This window comes from Phoenix dactylifera, chromosome 16 (assembly GCF_051530095.1).
Source record: "Phoenix dactylifera cultivar Ajwa chromosome 16, Ajwa_hap1_PhDact_Kaust_v1.1, whole genome shotgun sequence".
Classification (NCBI taxonomy): Eukaryota; Viridiplantae; Streptophyta; class Magnoliopsida; order Arecales; family Arecaceae; genus Phoenix; species Phoenix dactylifera.
In genome coordinates, this window is record NC_143205.1 from 15,795,209 (window position 1) to 15,816,677 (window position 21,469).

The 21,469-nt window shown below is 35.9% G+C and overlaps 1 protein-coding gene across 3 annotated transcripts in view; it reads right to left on the reverse strand.

Moving 5' to 3' along the window:
• NRPC2 (nuclear RNA polymerase C2) overlaps positions 1–21,046 on the reverse strand; it is a 45,877-nt gene extending 24,831 nt beyond the window's left edge. For 2 of the 3 annotated variants that reach the window (XR_005506678.3, XM_039114895.3), the window contains exons 1-14: positions 20,774–21,046; positions 20,588–20,669; positions 20,357–20,478; positions 20,148–20,240; positions 15,481–15,553; positions 15,317–15,407; positions 15,167–15,219; positions 13,383–13,447; positions 9,187–9,292; positions 8,997–9,107; positions 2,537–2,596; positions 668–706; positions 264–314; positions 81–179 (exon numbers count right to left, since the gene is read on the reverse strand). Coding sequence is in view for 2 of the 3 variants with exons in the window: in XM_039114895.3 (XP_038970823.2) it covers positions 81–179; positions 264–314; positions 668–706; positions 2,537–2,596; positions 8,997–9,107; positions 9,187–9,292; positions 13,383–13,447; positions 15,167–15,219; positions 15,317–15,407; positions 15,481–15,553; positions 20,148–20,240; positions 20,357–20,478; positions 20,588–20,669; positions 20,774–20,790 (1,062 nt within the window). In the remaining variant the exon portion in view is untranslated. The remainder of the gene's footprint in view (positions 1–80; positions 180–263; positions 315–667; positions 707–2,536; positions 2,597–8,996; positions 9,108–9,186; positions 9,293–13,382; positions 13,448–15,166; positions 15,220–15,316; positions 15,408–15,480; positions 15,554–20,147; positions 20,241–20,356; positions 20,479–20,587; positions 20,670–20,773) is intronic. The other variant, XM_088713068.2, reaches the window with a different exon arrangement.
• Between the last annotated feature and the right edge of the window lie 423 nt (positions 21,047–21,469).

Consider the following 21,469-nt stretch of genomic DNA (forward strand, 5'->3'; position numbering starts at 1 on the left):
TGAAAGCAAAATATTGTCCAAAGCAACAAAAGCATTGCTAAAAATATAGTGAAGTACAGAGATCTAACTATGTTGCATACCTTATCATCAAAGGTGTCAGTATTCAGGATTGCATCCATCATGCGTCTCAACATTACAGAAGCATATATGCATTTTGGCCGAAAGTTACCTTGGTTAACCTGCAACATAGATGGGACTATTATGTAGATATTGGTCATAAGGATTGGTGGATACAAAACTGATAGAAATAAATCAAAACTCACCGGCACATTTGCAAGGAATACATCAAGAAGAATAGCCTTTGCTAATCCTTCCTGCACATATCACATAGTGAGAATAATAAAGCAAATTGCTAGACAAGAGAGCAAGAAAGTCAGACAATCATCAGGGTTTTCATGCATAGGGGCAGAGGCACCTACAAACACTCAATTGTGCATATAGGCGGACAATGAGTATTTGTGGATCATACATACATACACACACACACACACACACACACACACACATATATATATAATTATGTACATGAAATTCATATATCACATCCACATGATATGGAGTTAGTAGCCTGAGTTTGTTGTTTGTGAATACTCACAGACAACATATGTACTTGCAAATTAGATTGTTTGCATGCAAATGCATGTAAATAGGGTATTATGAGTATCACCTTTCTATTCCCAGATCTTGCTGAATTAGCACTTCCCACCTGCAAAAACCAAAGAAGCAAGATGTAACTCATAATAAGCATACACAAACAAATGACGCAAATTGCATAAAGATAATGAGACACGTGTACACGGAAGCATAGCTAACAGGGCCAAACTAATCGTAAGCAAATGAAATATGACCCTTATATTAATCATATAAATTAAATACATAAAATCAAAGTATTTTAGACATCTTACGTACTGGTATGCCTCTCAAAATAATAATTGTAGGAAAAAAAAAGATAAATTAGATAATCAATGAAAATGGATTATAAGCCAAAAAAGCGAGGCAAAAGAAACATATCTTAGACATGCAACTAATGTATCAAGATATAGGCCCTAGGTCAAGTTAATAGGTTTCATCCCTCTATTACTGGCCTTTCTTAAGTATACTGTACCTCGTCTGTATGTTTTAGTAAACTGTTCAGGTAAAAAAAAACAGATGCAAAATTCATGTTGATTTAATTAATAGAACCTGAGGCTTCTTTTGCATCAACAAAATTACTTCATTTTGAAGGAGTCACAAGTCACAGGTCACAAGAATTGAACATCAAGAAACTTTCAACGCTGCTGCATCATCTACATATAGCCTATTTAATATAGCATTAGATCAACAATGCACATGCCCAACTATTTAGTTTAATTATACATTACTCTCTGTGGTTAATTCTTAGTTGTCCATCAAATAAATAATTCAAAGACCCTATTTCCTATATTTTGTGACACAAATACTTCAATATTCTCGCCTAAGCATGACTCGTGTCATCATTTATAAATATTAAGTGCTCATCCAAACTATGTTGGCAAGTTAGTGGCACCGTACATGAGTGTGTACTTCTGTACCCATCCATGCTAACTAGCTGGGCCAGAACACTGCTTATTGAACCATATAAACAAGAACTGCAAAACTGACCTGAACCACCTAGTCAGGGGCTTAGCTTGCGGAACTAGGGCGGAACTAGTTCCAAGTACATAATGACATGAAAATTTTTAAAATATCTTACTGCATGTATACAGTAATGACATGAAAATTTTTAAAATATCTTACTGTTTCTGCTGGAGCCTACATAAATCACAAAAATTCCAAGTACTAATTATAACACTAGATGCAAAAGGCAATCATCATAATACTACTACCTAGCATAATAAATGTTGAAGGGTGAGAATTCAAAAAGGAGTCTCATGACATCGGCTTTATGAAATGGGCTTCTGAAGGGGCTTCATGTGATTGGTTCTCTTGGTGGACTTGTTGGGTTTGAATAGTTAACACCTTCTGATGCCAAAGCATCATACCTGAAATGTGTGAAATACATTTGAAGAAAAACCCGTCCTGACATGCAACTCAAATTTTCCATCCCAACTCCACCCCACCTCAAATTTCTGAAGGGCGCACATAAGCTTTTCACTGCACAATGGTCATCTGGTGCACTATTTACTGTTAGCCCTCAAGCTTTCACATATTGCCAACTAGAAAGCTTTGAATGACAGTTGTATCATGTATTCATAAGTTTACGTGAGATCAAGAAACAAATAGTAGATACATAATTGGATAATATTATCCTTTTCTATCATTGCAATAGTTTAGGACCCATTATTTCTTATAACAATTTAAATATGAGAAAAAATAACTTAAATTTGCCAATTAAATGAAATGATGTTACTTGAACTACAAAAGACATGTTCCATCATAACTCAAAGAATGAATACACATTTCTGCATATAAATACATGCCACCAAGAAACATTTAGTTGATTATGTAAGATGTTCACAATTTGACCATTTCAAAATTTCAACTTTAAACATAAAAATAATATTTAAATGCACTTCACCTTTCCATCGAGGTACTCTAAGGCCTGTTGTTGAGTATATATTCTCTCAGAGGCACATTCCTGACATGTAAGCAGAAGTATGTTTAAGAGAAGACTAGAATAATCATTATTGGTGAGCAATGATGCTAAGATGGGAAATAATGTCAAGACTCAAGACAATACAAATGAAAGCAGCATAAGTGGATATGAAGACCGCAATAATAGAACTGTGATTGCTTTAAGAAGAAAAATATTATAGAGCAGCTTCAAACTTGCATCAGCCAAGAAAGTGAAAAGAATATTATAGTCAAATTACGATTTGAAACATCTATAAAGCTGAACAATAAGGAAAAGTATGGATCATTCAATTCCTCATAAACAAAAAAGGCTAATCTGACGTACTGTAATTCTGATGATTCTAGAGTTCGGAAACTCCCCAAATGAGTACCATAAAAATTAAGTTTATTAACTAACTAAGGGAAACCCGATATGAAGTATCCGCCACAAGCTAAAGCTATTGTATACAGTAGATGGCAAACCATGAACGTGAAGGTGCTAAACTCTATGTTTCATGCACTAAACTGGCAAATTTTGTAGGTGAGTGCAATACAACAGAGAAGGCAAACCACACAGGTGAATATCCGTACTAAGTCATGAACGGTAATTGAAGCAATCTACTAGTTAGCATATCGAACAGTGCCAGCACTAGGTAATCAACAAGCAATTTGAACCTAGCACCAAGGTTGTCAAAACACCCAACCCATCCTAGATAGTGGTCCAGTAAATGCCTAGGTGGAATGTCTAAGTAGCAAGGGAACTGCCTAAAGTTAGAATTCCCTAAAATTGATAAGATAAGTAGCATTGTCTGAGCAAATTATCACAAATATATATCTCTACCGTTATAAAAGAAAGAAGGTCTGTAGCCAGACTTCCCTTTGTAACCCAGATATCCCTTGGTACCTGGACTTTTCTATGACCATCCTACCCTTCTTAGAATTCCAGTATAATCAAAAAGGACAAAAATTAATAATACTCCTACTCCTAAAACATGCATCCCAATACATAATTAAAGTATGAAAAGAAATCAAGATAAAGGGATCCAACTCCTTAGGCTTCATCTTTAAAAAAAAAAGTATTTAAGAGTGGTCGAAATAATCTTTATTTCCTTATTTGGAATAGAAGTCTACGGATTTAGAAAATCTACAGGGTCATAATATAAAAGGAATTCTAGAATCCAAAAATATATACATATATACGTTTAAATTTTTTTGAAATCCTAATATACATAAAAATAAAATAAATTTATAATTGTTCCAAAATGTTCCAAGTGGCATTAATCAGATTTTCTTTTTCTCATTATATCTTAAAGTATCCATTCATTTGATACTCATCTGCTTCTATTTCCACTTTCTATAAGTGAGCCCTAGCTCTTTCGAGCTGCTTAATGGCCCCTCTATGTAATTCTTTCAAATTTCAAATGGTACTCAAGAGCCCTTGTTTTCAATTATTTAATAACTCAATTAATAAAAGTAGATTATCTTACCATTAATTTCACAACTTCCATTATGTCTTCCCGAACCAAACATGAATCTTTCGATTCAATGGGCCTTCACGCTCAATTATTTATCTTATGCTATGGTCATTCTCATATCCTTTTTTTTTTAATGTAACAAGCATTACATCTCCTTTTTTGTTTATATTCAAAAACAACGAAACGGTATAAGGCCAGAAAATTAGGAGTCTGTTGACCAGACAAAAATCTATAATTGTCGGCAAAGTTCTTTTTTTATTTGTATCTGTTCTTTATTTAATTTAAATTTTAAATTTACAACTTATTTCCATATTTTTTATTTCCTTTTTTCTTCAAATCCAAAAATCCCTTTTTTTTACATAGGTCATCAACTCAGAATTAGAAAATAAAGAACAGCAAGACATCCATTTTTTTAATAAATGATACAAATCATTTTACTAATATCATTGTTCTATATCAGATAAATTACCAACTATTCATTTTTAAAACCATTTTGGTACTAACATAGCAGTAGAAAGAATACCATGTTTTGCCCGGACATCAAGCAGTTTAGCTTTAAGCATGTTAATGGTCTCACATTGTTGATTGATAGAGAATCAAATTTATCAATAAGTCACGAAATGCTATGGTTCTTACATATGATTTCTTAATTTTGCAAAATAACAATATTTTTTTTACCAAGCATGAATGTGAAAGCATATCTAGGTTTTCCATCAACATGCATAGCACATGCCTTGATGCTAGTGGTTAATAGAAACAAGATTAGGTAATCAACAAGCAATTAGAAGATAGCACCACGGTTGTAAAAACACCTAAGCCACTCAAGGTAGTGTGGCCCACAAAATGCCTAGGCAAAATGCCTAAGCAGCCAAGTGAGCCCCTAATGTCAAACTTCCTCAAAATTGATAGAAAAAGTACGATAGCCTTGTATGAGCAAATTATCACAAACATATAGTTAAAAGAAAACATAATAAAAAAAGAAAACATTGTAATCATAAATACTAAGATCATTAATTTCTTGAGCAATGCAACAATGTGATCTTTGGTGCTACTTAAGATTTACTTATATGATAATTGTTTATTGGATGATTCAAAAATATTTAAAGATTCCTAGCAACATAACATGATCTATCTTCAAATATATTCAGGAATACATTATAAAAGCCCAGAAAAACGAAACTAAAAAGCAAATATAATCGCAACAATAAAGAAAGCATGTCCACAAAGATGGTCATATGAATGACAAAACACAAAGACACATACACTACAAGATTAACTAAATGCATCCAAGTTACTAACTAGTAAATGCATTTCATATCAAATATATGAAAACATGGTTGAAAATTTAGGATGATCTATAATGCAACTTGAAAGCTTGGAAGGCACCAAGTGCCTCAATGGTGCAACTACCCAAGAACCAAGGTTCGCCGTCTCGGTACCAGACCTCGTACCGGTGTCACACTAGCACAGTATCAGTACGGTATAGTACTGAATTTTTTGGCATGCCAAGTGTCGGTACACCACCTGTACCAGGTACCAATGCCGAACCGGTACAGTACGCCCCGTACCGCTCAATTTGGGCCGGTACGGCATACCATGCCAAGAACCTAAACAAGATAGCCTGGGCACCTCAATAGTCACAAGGACAACCTTGGCTAGCATGAAGGCTGATGCAAACAATTGCATCAAAGCTATTGGCACGAAGATATAGGCAATCAAATCGATCAATGTGAATATTAGATGATTGGCACAAGAATCAAAGTTCTAGCAACACATCAATCAATACTAGACTAAATGATCAGTACGCAAATGAACCTATGCCTAATGACCCAATCAAAAAACCAATTTGACCCAGAAAGGACTAGACCTAATCTTGAACCAGGCCCAATCCTGTAATTAAAGACCAAATTGGTCGATGTGGGCTTGATTTGATTTAATCCAAGCTCAAGTAGTCTAACGGTGGGTTAAATTGAGGTGGAACTAGCCTAAAATTGAGATCGGAAGCCTTGTGGCTCAAATTACATGAAATTAGGCTAAGGGCTCGCAAAATAAATAGATAAGTATACTTACTGAATAAATGTTCTCTTTGACATGATTAGGTAATCAAAGAACTGATTAACAAAGGAAAGGAGAAAGTTTTAAGCCAATTGAAAAGGTAAGTAATCTATCTTAAATCTTATTATAGATCATGTATCACAAACACGTATTATTCGTGCAATTTGAATTGTGTATATGATTTGTGAAAAAGGTAAGTAATCTTGCACTAATCTTATTGTTTTATAAATCATGAAAATACTTTGTTTATACAATTTATAAAGTGTTATTTATACTTTCAATTATAGAATGAAGCATATGCTAGTAAGTGTGCATGATTTACCAAAGATAACATGGTTCAGTTATATTATGTATTCCATGAAATATGGTGTTATAAATGCATTAAAATGATATTTGTAGCATGATCATGAAATTAATGATTTGAGGTGCCATTAATCAATTTTCAAATGACTTATAAAATATGATTTATGAAAGTTATGATTTATGAACTCTCAGATGCTATGCATGGCCCCCCGCCAGTGGGTATAATAACTTGGCATGCGCATATGGCCCCTGCCAGTGGGTAAGAAAAACTGAGCAACATGGGCCCCCGCCAGTGGGTAACAATAACTTGGCATACTGATCCTTGCCGTGGGAGTTAGGAGCGGCCATAGCTACACTACTATCTGAGAGTATAGATTTTAAATCATAGAATAATGGCACAATTTTTATGATATATAATCATATTTATGAAATTGCATGATTGTACATGCATTGATTTACAGCTCAATTTGAGTATATTGTATAAATAAAAAATTGTATTTGATGTACATGTCAGCTTCTCAAACCCTGCATAAGCATGTTTAGTATTATGTTTGATCCGGTAAGATTATGCAAGATTACTTACTGAGCCGTATAACTCATACCTGTTTATTTACATTTTTCTGTCAGATCACCGCCAAAGTTAGCAGCAAGAGACTTCTTGCATCAGGTTCATTTTGGAGGTAAAACAAACATTTTATGTACACAAACTGTTTTAGTAGCTCTGTACTTTGGGTTATCCTGAAAGTTGTACTCGGACGGTTATAAATGAAGGTTGACTATTTTGATTACCTTATTATCTTGATATGTGGCTTCATGCTATTGTGGGCGATAGTTGGCAATAGCATGGCCGTGTCACGGATCTGGGTCCAAATCGTGACAGATCAAAAGGAGTGAAAATGGAGAGATGGATCACAGCTGATTTTCTTATAAGACATTTTCCTTAAAAGGGAACAGAACATGGAGACACATGATGGTTTTCCTCTTGCTCCAATTCCAAGATTTGGGTTCAAAAGGAGCTAGAATGGAGAGACAGATCATAGCTGATTTTCTTATAAGACATTTTCCTTGAAAGGGAACAAAACATGGAGACACATGATGGTTTTCCTCTTGCTCCAGTTCCAATTCAAGAATAGGAAGGGAAAGCAATATGGATAGAGGGAATGGCTATTAGTAGGATCCTTACCTAACACTTGAGACCAAGGTAGCATGCCTCACATTTCCAGGTGAAAGGAAACAACCAAAGAACAAAGAGCTTTCCTTTCTCTTCTCATTGTTTACGAAGCAGCCTCCTAGTCAATGACACCTATAATAATATTATAGTTCTTTTATAATCTAGCATTCAAACTCCAGTGCAAGAGCAAATTATTATGACACAATCCAGCTATTGGCTTATAAAGATAATGACAGTATACAAGGTTACCAAAATGCCTAAGCAAGGCCACAAATAGTGGACCATCTATATGGATTAGGTGGATGCCTAGGGAGGAAAAGCCTCCAAGCTCAATTACATATGTAACTTTATGATATGCATAAGCATGTGCTTATATCATATATACACTCTTTTTCCTCCATACATTGTATCATTAAACCTTATTCTTCACCAAAAATGTCCAAAGATCAAAATCTATAAGGAGAGCAACAAGAACATTGATGCCATTGCAACGCCGAACATTGATGCCATTGCAACGCCAGCATGATGCTAGGCCATAACTCAACAGCTAATACATAGAAAAAAGTAGAAGAAAAGGAGAAGGAAAATAGAATAAAGGAGTAAAAGCAGAAAAATGGGAAGGATGGCTTAATAAGAAGTAGACGGAAGATGGAAAATTAGAAGAAGAATAAGAAGATGAAGACTGGTATAAAAGAAAAGAATAGAGAGAGAGATGGCACTAGCACTAGCAACTGCCACTGCTGTGGTCACCCATCACCAATGGTTGACCCACTAGTAGCCATTGACCAGCCAATTGGCTGCTGCTAAGTTGGAAGTAGCCACTACTGCTCTCCCAAATGTCCTATGAGGGGCTCAAACAAGAAAAGAAAAGGGGAAAAGAAATCCTGAGAACAAAGTAAGGTTTAGATGGGCTGGCCCTAGGCTGTTTGGCCCAAACATGCACCTAGGCAGTGCCATTAACAATTATGGTAGATCTGATAATGATAAACCAATGCTAATCTTTTCTAATGGGTGAAACAACCAATGTCTGTCAGTTTTTGTACCACTAACTTATATTTAATAGTCATGGGTGTTGTTCACCACCATTTTTTAAGATCACAGCTATTATAGAAAGGGGCACATTGAACAGCATTATTCCCCTTAAACAATGACAATTCTATTCCACCACTAATATGGTTATTTAAAATGCAGACATGATAATAAATTTCTAAACAAAAACTGAGAATTTTGTTAAAAAAAGATATTTAATTTGTCAATCAGTAAATTTACCAGCATATTAGTATAAAATGGCTATTATCAGGTGCAAATCTCCAACAATTTCAAGAATTTCATGATAATTAAAGTACAAAGCATTTGCATTAAAAAATCATAGGACAAATCACCTAAATAGTAAGCATGTTTATTGGAACACAACAGGCTACCTGAAGTGATGGAAGGAGGAGAGTTCCATATCTTGGATCTCTTCCTACCATTTGCACAATCTCTTGATCACTTTCCATTCCCATGGCCCTCATGATTACCATAATAGGAATCTGTAGAGCATAAAAAGAACAGGTGAGGTGATTTCTCCACATACCAGTTCCTAGGTACAGAGCACTCTGATGCAAATACCGGCTTAATAAACTGATTGAGTTGTAGATATATCTTGTCCTTCTCCATAAAAAAAACTGTCTTGCTTTTAGTCTCATGTGTGCTGCTTGTAACAGATGCTGTCACCCTGCTTAAAGTGAGAAAGTTGACATCGGATAAGAATGTTCAGGCCAATCAAGGCTATCTGTGGTACATAATTGCAAACATAGGGATGTGAAGCATCCCTAGATAGAGTAACAACACAAATTTGGGGATATACAATAATCAAAGTAAAATACATCAGAGAAGATAGTGGACGTGGTTGTGCAGAGTAAACAAAATTATGATGAAAGAGTATAATGATCAATAGGAGTGCAAACAAATGAGCAAAGAAAGTTTTGATAATAGAACCAGAGGTAGTGTTCATGATGTAGCCAAGAAAGCAGGATATATACCAGCGTTACCTGGACATGGGACACGCTTATCAAGTGTCCCAAAGTATCTGACACGCCAAGCTCAAAAAAATGGATACAAGGACATGGCTATCATTTTAATATTTATTTTTGTTTGGGCTTAAAAATATTATGTTCTAGATAAATTATTAATCTTTGACCATAATTTCATTTAGGCCCATTATCCATGTTTTTGATGGAACATCATTTAATCCACCACGTAATTTAATGCAGCCCTGGTCCTTCAACCAAGCAAATTAGGTGTCTAGTACACATAGTAATCTGTATACATGCTTCTCAAAGATTAGTCATTGCATAATTTTTCTAGGTATCCACTGTAACTTAAACTATGCCTCTAGTACATCAGAACTCTCCCCTTTCCCTTTATGACATTACTGAGAAGGAAAGAAACCCTCTTTTATCCAAGTGGAAGCATGGGCAGGGAGAGAGAGCTTCCAAAAAAGTTCAGATCTAATCCCAATGTGAAACTCGCGAAATCCAAATATGATCGCCTCCTCTTCTAGTCTTATTCGTAGCATTACCAGTGATGGCATGCCTCGCCCTCTCCCTCTAAAGCCCAACAATGGCGCTGACAACCTCCTCCAGATGCACGAGCAGTTTCCCTTATCCGCGCCTCACCATCTTTTACACAGAATAGGTGTGCACTTTCTCTCTATTGTTCTCACTCTCATCTCCATCTACCCCCCTCTTTCCCTGATGCTCTTACTATCATCTCTGCCCTCCACCACCACCAACCCGAAACAGAGCCATGTCACCAACATCGCTCACGTGTGTAACATGTGTCATGTCATATCTGCATGGGAACACGGCAAAAATCCTTATTTTCATCATGTTCATGTAACACTGATATATAGTGCAAGTCCGTCCATGCATGTCAGACGTGTCATGTCGTATCCGCATGGAGACAGCAAAAATTACAATTTTTGTCATGTTCAGGTAACACTAAAATATAAAAAGCAAGTCCAAAAAGTAAGTCGGAGGATATGATTTTCAATGAATATTAAACATTACCTGATTTTCAATCTATATAGAATGAGGGATTCGACTTAAAGGCATGGATAAAATTTAAATATTTCAGGATTGCAGAACATAATACATAGTAACTCCTGCACTTTAACTAACTTCTATGAAAGTCTACAAAGTTATCTAGAAATGATCATAATAGGGAGTATTAGCACTTCTTCACCTTTTCAAACCTTCTAAGACAAGAATCATGGTTTTTCTTAAGATCAAGAAGCATAGGTGGGACTAAAGACCATTTTGGCTTACATGTTTGGGTGGAAAGCAATGGCTTGTTTAATTACCATTAGAATCAAGTAAAAAGGGGACAAACTGTCACACATCTACACCTTGGAAACACAAATGCAAGAAGCCAGATTAAAGAAATCAAATAAGACTAAGCAAAAAAACCATTCTTTACAAAATATAAAATAATTAGTAGTATACAAAAAATAAGACCCTTCACAAGTTCACAAAGTAATAGGACTATACGATGTACTTTTAGACACTAAAATTGCTTTTGAGCCAAACAAGATAACAAAGTACTTAAAGAAAAACGTTGAAAGTTGAAACATTAGGTGCTTGTAAATTAAGGAGAAAGAGGTGATGGCATAGGCTGAGTTGATGGTCAGTATTTAAAAAGGAAAAGTCAGTAATTAGTTTATAAGGCACTCATGTATGGTCAAGGCCAGGCCTAGGGTGATGAGTAGTAATCGCGGGTATGTATGGGTGATTTGGGTTATTAAGGTGTTGATGGCTACAGCTAACCTTTTTCTCTCTCATATGCCACCTTGGTTGCAAGGCTTCTTTTTCCCTATATATATCTATGTTCCTATTGAAACAACTTCTGATTGCCATTTTAAAAAAAGGTGTGAAAGAATATTCAAGTGCATTGCCCAAAAAAGTTTGAAACATCAACCTATAACAGACCATCTCGACCTAGGTTTAAATATCAACTAGCATGTAACTCATACGATGCGCAGGATGCAATTTTTTCTTCTTTTTCTGACTGTTCTTGAAATTTAATATAGAATAGATATAATAGAATAGATAGAAGAGAATGTAATAAATATAGGAGCCTTATTATTTTCCAAAATAAAATCTTGATATTAATATTATGATACACTATCACTATATAAAATTCTAATTATATGTATATCTATCGATATAGTAAAATAATATAATATAAAAATAATAAGATTGTGACCCAACCTACATATAATAAGAAATAGAAAAGTATTGCATATAGGAGATATTTAAATGCAATATAGCAGGGTCATTAGTAATTGTGTTTTCACTTTTAAGTAAGATCATGATCATACGAATACAATAGAAATTAATAAATATTAGTGTAATCTAGTGATCCGCAATACTAATTAAAGATATTTTTTATTAATATCATCAAACATTAAGTAAATATGGTTATTAATAACGTCACAAATTTCTGTATTAATTTAGTAATACAAATTAAAAGTTCTTTATGTAATACAGTTTAATAAGCTAATAAGCTTCTTATTAATGATATTACATTATTATGAACCATATTAAACAAGAACCCTACTTATTAACCAAAACAAAGAGCTCTATTAATAACGTTATTAATCCGGGCATCCACACAACGAATGGAGAGCTCTGCACAATCATAACCTCCATTTGTGTGTGTGTGTGTGTGACATACCAAATCTTGTATTGCTTTTCTTTCGAAACAGTATGGTATCAATAAGGTCATGGTACCGATGTTTCTTAACAAAACTGACAACATCAACATGAATGAAAAACCATGGATCCCAACTAGCATGGTCGGTACGATGCAATCGGTATGCACCAATATGTATAGGTACGAATGGTTTTGGCTTCCCAAGAATCGTACCATTCCTAGTTTCATGTCAAAACGATATGTACCAACGGTATCATCCCATTCCAGCGACTTTTAAATCCATGGTCGCAACCATATCGTCTATGACTCTATGTATTATCAACTTGTATCAACATATAGGTATCATCTGATTTGGCAAACCAAGAATAGCTAAGGAGGGTTATGGCATCTCATACTATACCAATACATGAATGATATAGAAGCATTTTCTGAGATTTTAAACATTGATCCCACACTCTAAGAAAGATAGACTACACACCATTCGAAGGGATCCGGAAGCAAATCTGGTCAACTTCGGAGCCATCCGATCCCACACCAATCCTAAGGTAACAAGGGCCCTGGCTAACAGGTTAATGAGAGCCATTAAGAGGGGGGGGAGGAAGCCTTAATGGGACAGTACTATCATCTCAAAAAAAAAAGAAAACACTCTTCCCTACAGACTAGCCATTTCATTAATTGTTGGAACCCACTTTATTAATTTCTAAAAGTAAACACAAACTGGCCATGGATAAACATAAACATGCACTCCCCTGCAGAAATAAACAGAAACATCTAAAGAATAACCACTAACCCCTTCAGGATAAACATCTAGTCTATGCCGATAAACAAAAATAGTCTATTTGGATGCTTGGGTCAAAGACCATTAAGGCACATGATCTTTTATTTTTAGGTATTCTTTATAGTGTAGATCATATTCAATAGTCTGGATCTTCTATTTGGATGAACCGTACATTATTGACTTTGAATCATTAAATCTCTTACCAAAGATTTAATGCATTTAATGTGCAGAATGACTATCTCAAAATTATTTATATTAGTTGTTTATCACAAAAAAGGCCCACAAAAAATTATTAAGGTAGAAAAGGATATCTTAACCAAAAAGCACGCACCGTCCCTTACTATCTGTATCAATAATTATGCGATTCTTGGAAAGTTGTTCTTGTATCAAAATCACCTGAAATTCCATGTTGTCATGTTAGTCATCCAATAATGAATCATCACAATGAAGAGTAGAAAAACTTAAGCAAGTCAATATAGGGCCAAATCAAACATATCAACAACAGTGGAGACCTCTCGATCCAACCCAAAATAACACATAAGAAAGTACTTTCACATGGAAAACAATCATAAACGAAGTCGAAAATTTAAATTAAAATCAGAATATATCACATATGAAAATTTATATTGATGCATCATGAAAATACAAGCACATTAATGAAATAAAAGAATAGAAAAATTATGTGTTTGGATTTACAACTAAATCATGTAATTTTCTAAGTTGTATAATGAAAGTTATGATTTTCTAGAAATATATATTTTCTAGATGTCATTATTTTGTAGAAAGTAATTGTTTTCTTTCAATAGTATTTTCCATGTTTTTGTTTATTTCCCTCATTTGCATCTTCATATTCTTCCTACTTAATTTCTTCTTTCATCATTAAAAAAGTTAATTATTCATCTGAACTTCTGAAGTAGTAAACAACATTCAAATTATCATGAGTTTGCAGGTCAAAGACCTTCAAATTATCATGATTTTGCAAGTAAAAGACCTTCAAATACAAAAGGTATGAAAAGACAAGGTTAGCCTAGCAAACAACATTAATACTACCTTTTATGTAAGAAGCAGAATTAAATTACATATGAGTTTCCCTATGTTCAAGACAAAAATGCTTAATAGCATGAGCCTCTGCCCACAAAAAGAATATCAATGTTTAAAAAGAAAAGGGTAAATAAACAAATGTTAAAATCTCAGACTTGCAAATTCTGAAGCTCCTGAAGAAATTGCACATGAAAGAAATAATGGCCCATTATAAGGAAGTTACCAATATGATAGCTAATTTCATCATCAAATATCATAAAGGACAAATTAAATCCATAATTACTTGATACAGTATGTCAAAATAAGTAATGCAATGACTATTATACAGCAGTGGTCTAACATGTCAGAACAAGTAGAACAGGATTTTCCTTTTAATAGAAAGAAAATAATTAATTTCTCATGTTTATTGAATCTACTCATCATTCTTCTAGGTGTGTCCAAAATTTCCTAGCTATTGAGAAACACTTACTCCAGTTTCCAAGCTAAAAGGTAAAGCTAGTTTATTAATGACTCAAGATTCGCTATCCTTTTTCTTTAACATGTGATGAATTTCAAAGCATCAGCATTCACAAACGACCAAAATAATAAGTTTACTATGCTTAAGGCAAATGCAAGAACTAAAGAATACGAATATTTCTATATGACAAATCAGTGCATTGAGTTTCAGCTGAAACCGATCAATTTGCTAAAACTGATAGGTTTCAGCTGGAGGCCATATTATTGTACTCTTTTTATTTCGGCTGTCAGGTTGCCATGACCTCATTTGGTCAAACCTAGTGTAAAACTGTAAATGAATTGTGATGAGATGAGCACAATACATTTTATCTAAGTGGTCCCTACACAAGTAAAGGGCATGTGCACACCTGCTTTGATAAAGAAGAAAGAAAAGGAAAATTTGCAGAGAACCAGAAGTCTTACGAGTTGATGTGCATGCTACAAAGTGTTCATAGTGATAAATTGGTACACTTAGAACATGTGAATGCAATTTCATTAGAGCATCTTAATAACAAAAGTTTACAAAATAGCAAAGCACAAACTGTACAATGAGTTAAAAGCATGGAAGCCATCAAATACCTTCTCAGTTCCTTTAACGATAAAGTAACCGCCAGGATCAAGAGGACACTCACCTAGGATCAAGTACAATTTTATTAGTATATCCTCATGAGACAGGGAAAGGGTAATTTATAAAGAAAAACATGTGGTAAACCACACTAGGTGACAAACCAAGCTTTGCAAGTTCAGCTTCATCCTTTCCACTAAGAACACAACGGCAACTTCGGAGCATAATCGGCAATCTTCCAATTACAAGACCTCTCTAAACATTAAACATATAAGTAGTTTCCAGAGAAAGTATATAAAGCAAGTAAATGTTATAGGAGGAGAGATACCTTGATCTCGGGTTTCTTATTTGCTTGATTTCCTTTAGTATATTCAATATCAACCTTTATGGGAGCAGCATAACTGCAAGACATAACATTGCATAATTAACAGCATAAAAAACACTAGCAGAAAAGATAGCATAGCAACTAAATTGTTGCAATAAGATGTGGTAAACAATAACCCCAAGCCAACATCAAAGAAAAACATGTTATAGTTCTCCGAAGTACAAAATTTATATAGTGATATAAAAATTCAATTCCATGAAGCATGACATCACGAATCAAGGTCCGCTAAATTATAATAGCCTCTAAAAAAATCTAAACTTAAGAATATCATTTAAGAGATGCTTTTGGTTAGACATCCCAAGCACGATCACATAAAAGAGCATTACTCTAATAACTAATGTAGAAATTCTTTATCAAGATCTATACAGTCATTGAGGCCTTTACACAAAACTTGCCGCAATTTGCATGTTTCCATAAAAATGTTTAGCCATGGACATAAGACAATCTTTATATTACCTTTAGATTAACATTCTTTAGCAAGACAAAGTGTTGTCGAATGGGTATTTGGAGAAATTACATCCCTTCTTGGGGTGGAAGTAGACCTATTCATAGACCAAGTTGGTTGGGCTCAAGCCAGGCCCAAAGGTCAACACAATTTACTTAGACCCAAGCCCGGCCTAGCCCGGCCGGCCCGACCTGGCCCAACCTACCTTCCAGGCCCAAGCCTAGTCCTTACTTGAGCTTCAGGCTTCAAGTCGAGCCTCAAGCTTCCTAGCCATTTTTCTAATTTTTTAAAATGCTAAATATGAATAACTAAATATTGTTGACAACTTACAACATATCTATTATCCCAGTAAGTTTACATATCAACAACATTTGTAAGTCTACAAAAACCACAAACATAAACAAACAACACAAGAGAAAAATTGTGGATCAGGCAGGGCTCAGCTAGGCTTAAATCACCAAGCTGGAGATCAATTCGTTTATTAAACGGCCTATTTCCAAGCCATCCCAGATGTCGAGCCTCAATCTTTGGCCCAAGCCCGCCCAAAAGGCTTCAGGCTTGAGAGGGCCAAGCAGGCTGCCTAACCCATGAACAAGTCTAGATGGAAGCAGTCGCAATGGAATAGTAAAGTTCAAATTGTGAAATCCAACTTCCTCAAGGAGTCAAGGTTATAATCAATATGAGAGCAATTGATTGTCACATAGGTTAGAGTAGATCACCATTGATCCAAGGCTTAGGGGTTGGAATGGATCTCGAGTCTTATCATACATTTCCCTACCTTAAGAATCATGATCAGATATAGGCCAAAACAAGAGTAATATTCATGATCAATAGCACACATAAGCGTCATGTTATTGATAAAAAAGTAATTAATTGCTTAATTTCCAATGAAGTCGCCAAAAATAAGAAAATTCTTACTTGAAAGACTCAAGACACAATTATCTCAGACTTCAAACTTCCTCACATACCTCACTCCAAGCCCACTACTCAAGGGAGTGACTTGAGCCCCAAAATTCTCTCTCCTTGCCAAAGAACACCCAATTTCAATGGGTCAAAATTTGTATTTATAAGTGCACCCTTTTAATTCCAAAAACTAGCATACTGATGATCTTGGATGACCTTCTACTACTAAAAACATAACAACAATCTATATTCAGAAAATCTTAGTTGCATTAGACTTAGAATCATTGCTCCCCAGTCCCCACCATGTCAAGCCACAACTTATGATATATTCGATCTAATTCCATCATTTACAAAGTAAAGTTGAATTCACAATGTTCACGTCTCACCTGACCTACCAAAATGATTTGACTTGCAAATTTGTCCACAATTAAATATTTAAATAGGTGCAATATGTTGGCATCAAAAGCCTCTACATGAAAAAGGAGAAGGGAGGCAAAGAAGGGGGAGGGGAAGGAGAGGAATCTTTATTGAATTGAAAACTCAGCCAAAGACACTTAACCAGAGTTATTAAGCCTTGCATCAACCACCTAGGACATGTCCAACCAAAATCCCCAAAAACAAGATAAGAAAATAAAAAGTTTGGATAAAAAGCTTTCACACCAATATCTCCTATCTCTTTATAGTTGTTCACTTGCCAAAGAAGCCAACTTTTTCTCAAATATCACCATTACTAGATCCAAACTTGAGTTATTGTTTGAATTCTGACTATAAGAAATGTACTCCAAAGTACCACATTGATAACTTTTTGCATTTACAACCCAATGAAACAAGCTTAAAGCACATTTGTGTCCACTAGTTATCCAAACATCCAAGATTGAATGCTTTTCTCAATGATTTTTAGTTCAATAAATATCCCCAATATAAAACCATCTTTAGATAAGAGAAATGGTTCAAATATGAAGGTTCCATCTTGATATGAGTGTACACTTGACATTCTTCTCCATGGATTTAAAAATCACCAAAATGGGACAATAACATCGGTCCTACACTATTCCGATCATGGCTCATCGAACCAGCCCGAACCGCTCGATACTACACTATTCCGATCATGGATTGTCAAGCCAGCCCGAACCGCCTAGTTCGAGCCATATCGAGCCGAACCGGCATGGAACCAGGTCAGTTCAACCGTGAAAGACCGGTTCAGAGCAGAAGGAGAAGGAGAAGGAGGAGGAGGAGAAGCAAAAGACGGAGGAGGAGGAGGAGGGGGAGGAGGAGGAGGAGAAGTAGAAAGGAGGAGAAGAAGAAGAAGAAGAAGAAGAACTAGAAAGAAGAAGAAGAAGTAGGAAGAAGGAGAAGAAGAAGTAGGAAGAAGGAGAAGAAGAAGAGGAAGAAGTAGGAAGAAGGAGAAGAAAAAAAAGTAGGGAGGAGGAGAAATTACCATTAATTGAAACCTTAAAAATTGAAAAAAAAATGGCATGCTAGTTCGAAACCAGCACGCCATTGTGTACCGTATGTTGGTACGATACCGAATTAGTAAGTACCAAACTGGCCACCAACCGGTACAAGTCCCAATAAAAGAAGAAGAAGGAAAAGGAAAAGGAGGAGGAGGAGGAGAGGAAGCAAGAGGATAGAAACATTAAAGAACATCAAAAAAAATCAAATCATACTTAAAATCATTGAAAAAATTAAATAAAATGATTACCATTAATTCAAACTTAAAAAATTGAAAAAACAAATTGGCATGCCGGTTTGGAACCGGTACACCATTGCGTACCGTGTGTCTGTACCAATATCATACCAAACCGGTTGTCGACCAATACGGATCCGGATACCAGTTCAGCGGACCTTAATCCCGACACAAAATTGGCCCCGATGTAGGTGTTGGGATACCAAAATTGTACATGTATTTCATTATTTTTGATGCTGCAAATTCCAATACATACCATCAATACAACAAGATTCAGTATCGATTTTTACAACCTTGCTCTTTGCACTTTGTTTTTAAGATGCATGTATCCAACCATTATAATCCTCATCCCTTTAACATTTTTAGGATTTCTCCAACAAAATGATACAAGAAAGACAATATTAGGTTCCCTTGTCTTAAAACTATGTACCTTAAAATAGTATAACAAACCATCATTCACTATCACATATAATTAATTAATATGATACAAAATGCTGATACACCTGTGCCACTAGAGAAGAATCTTGAACCACACTTGCTCCTCATTAATATACATATCCAACTAAACCTATTGCGTATTTTTTGTTCTAGGCCGCATAAGACAATTTTATTTCTCGAATTTAGAGTAACATGAAACCATGAGCAAGTCAAAAGTTGACCTGTTTATCCCACCTTTCAGAGGTCAGCCAACTACAAATGCCATTTTGATAGATTTTATGGTTTGAATTGCTCTAGACTAGCAATACCCCTATCAACTGGAACCAAAGTAATGAAGATAGAGAGAAAATCATTTGCAAACTCCCTATATTTTATCCTTATATCCAACCCTAAACATATTCCCTGCTCACTTCAAGCAACCCCAAAAATTTTGTATGGTAAAAAGTAAGTAATCTTTTGTCTCCAGTGCTTGGCAATGTCCCAACCTTACAGAATTTATTCAACCTCTTATGTAGGAACACAATGGGCCTGTAGAAACACGATGGGACCCTAGTATCCACCTAAGAGAATCAATTGCTTTATAGGTTACCAATCTTGAGTCGATTCCCAACATCCACCAAGAAATGTTATTATATATCTCATGACCACCTTAATAGCACCACCTTACTTGACCTTTGCTCATTTAAATCCTACCAGCAAATCTATTCCAGTTGCCCAATTTTCTGCACCACTGTGTACCTCTTTCCTCCTCCAGCATCAGCCATTTTACTTGTTTTATCCAATTACATACTACTTTTTCCATATTTTAAATTTAGATTTAGTTATTTTCATCTGATGCTGACTTGTTGAAGACAGGCCAGCTATTTCAAATCAATCTTCTACCTGGTCAATAATGTGTTGAAATAAGTTCATTTAACTCATATCATTTCCATTTGTAATGACTCAAGCTGTAAAATTATTTGGTTTGTGGATGCCTAGGAGTATGTTCTCCAACAGAGGCCCTGACTCTCTTTACAGTTTCTCAGCAAGAATCTTGAGTAGAGTGTGTCATCAAATTCAAACCATCCATAATATCCTAGGGAACTCGACAAAGAATTATGAACAAAGCTGCAAGGCAAAGAAAGGAAGGCAACATACGTTCGGTCAGAGAGACGGCACAGGTGAGGCGTGAGCTTCTCAACAGAAAAATCCATATCGACTGAAGGCTCTTCGACATATATGTTGGTGTACCTGAACCAATCAAACCCAAAAAAGATCAAAAATAAAAGGACAGCAAGATTAAACTTCTCCATCATTGGAGAAAAATACAGAGCTGAAAAGACGTATAGGGGGCGAAATGGGGTTGCCTGAGATAGAGGTCGGGGTCGTAGCGGCACACAAGGCGGTCATTGGCCTTCATGATCTTTTTGATGTCATGATTGATGAAATAATTAAAAGAATCGATGTGCTGCTTCACCAGCCCCCTAACCTGTATCCAACTCCAAAACAAGAACCCATCAAACAATCCCTCGCAGTCCACCAACAAAAATGATAAAGAAAGGAGGGAAAATGGGGAGAGAATTGGGGAAGGGCCGCGCCTTTAGGAAGGCGGGGAGCAACTGGAACTTGTCCACGGCCGACTTCACCGGCGCCGCTAGGGTTTTGAGGCTGGCCGAAGGGCTGCCACAAGAGAAACAGGAGGCATTAGATCAAACATACAGAGGGCAAAGAAGAACTGATTGCTCTCCTCGTTCGAGGAAAAATCAAGGAAAATAGAAGGATACTCGTCTTCGGCTCCCATCTCCGCGATCCCTTCGACCTCCTCGTCTCTCTCGCGTTCTTGCTCGCTCGTTCTCGCTCTCGCTCTCTCTTAGTAACGAGCTATGGCGAATTTGAGGGAGGGATCGGGGAAGATGAGGTTAGATCTGCCGTCCAGTTGGAGGACCAGCGAACGATGGACGGCAGGAAAATTTCTCTCATAAGTTCTTTGCGAAGGAACGTTCTTGGTACAATGGCGAAGGAACGTTTTAGCGGCTCGTAAACCCTACTAAAAACCTGCGTCGCCTTCAAGCGCTTAGGACAATAGAGCCGGTGTCCGAGCGGATTGTTTGAGGGTCGGGTTTCGAATTTTTGCAGATCCACTAAAGACCCGACCCGGGATGATGCTGCACCAATTAGTTATAAGTATTGTCGGATTCGGGTCCAAGTCATGGACCTGGATTGGTTTGGATTTTGGATTCAATTGCAAGGAATTGCATTTTTCGCAGTAGTGAAGGAAACGTTGCAAACCTGTTTCCAATCGGAAAAAATAAGAAACATTGCAAACCTGTTCATAATTTTGTTGTACTGCATGGAAACAAACTAGAATCATTAGAAATTTTAGTTGGATCTGTTGGGGGGAAAAAATGGACCACCCCACAAGTACAATTAAAGCACCCAAATCCAACAGCAAGCCTGACCTCATGCTCAAGCAGGCCGAG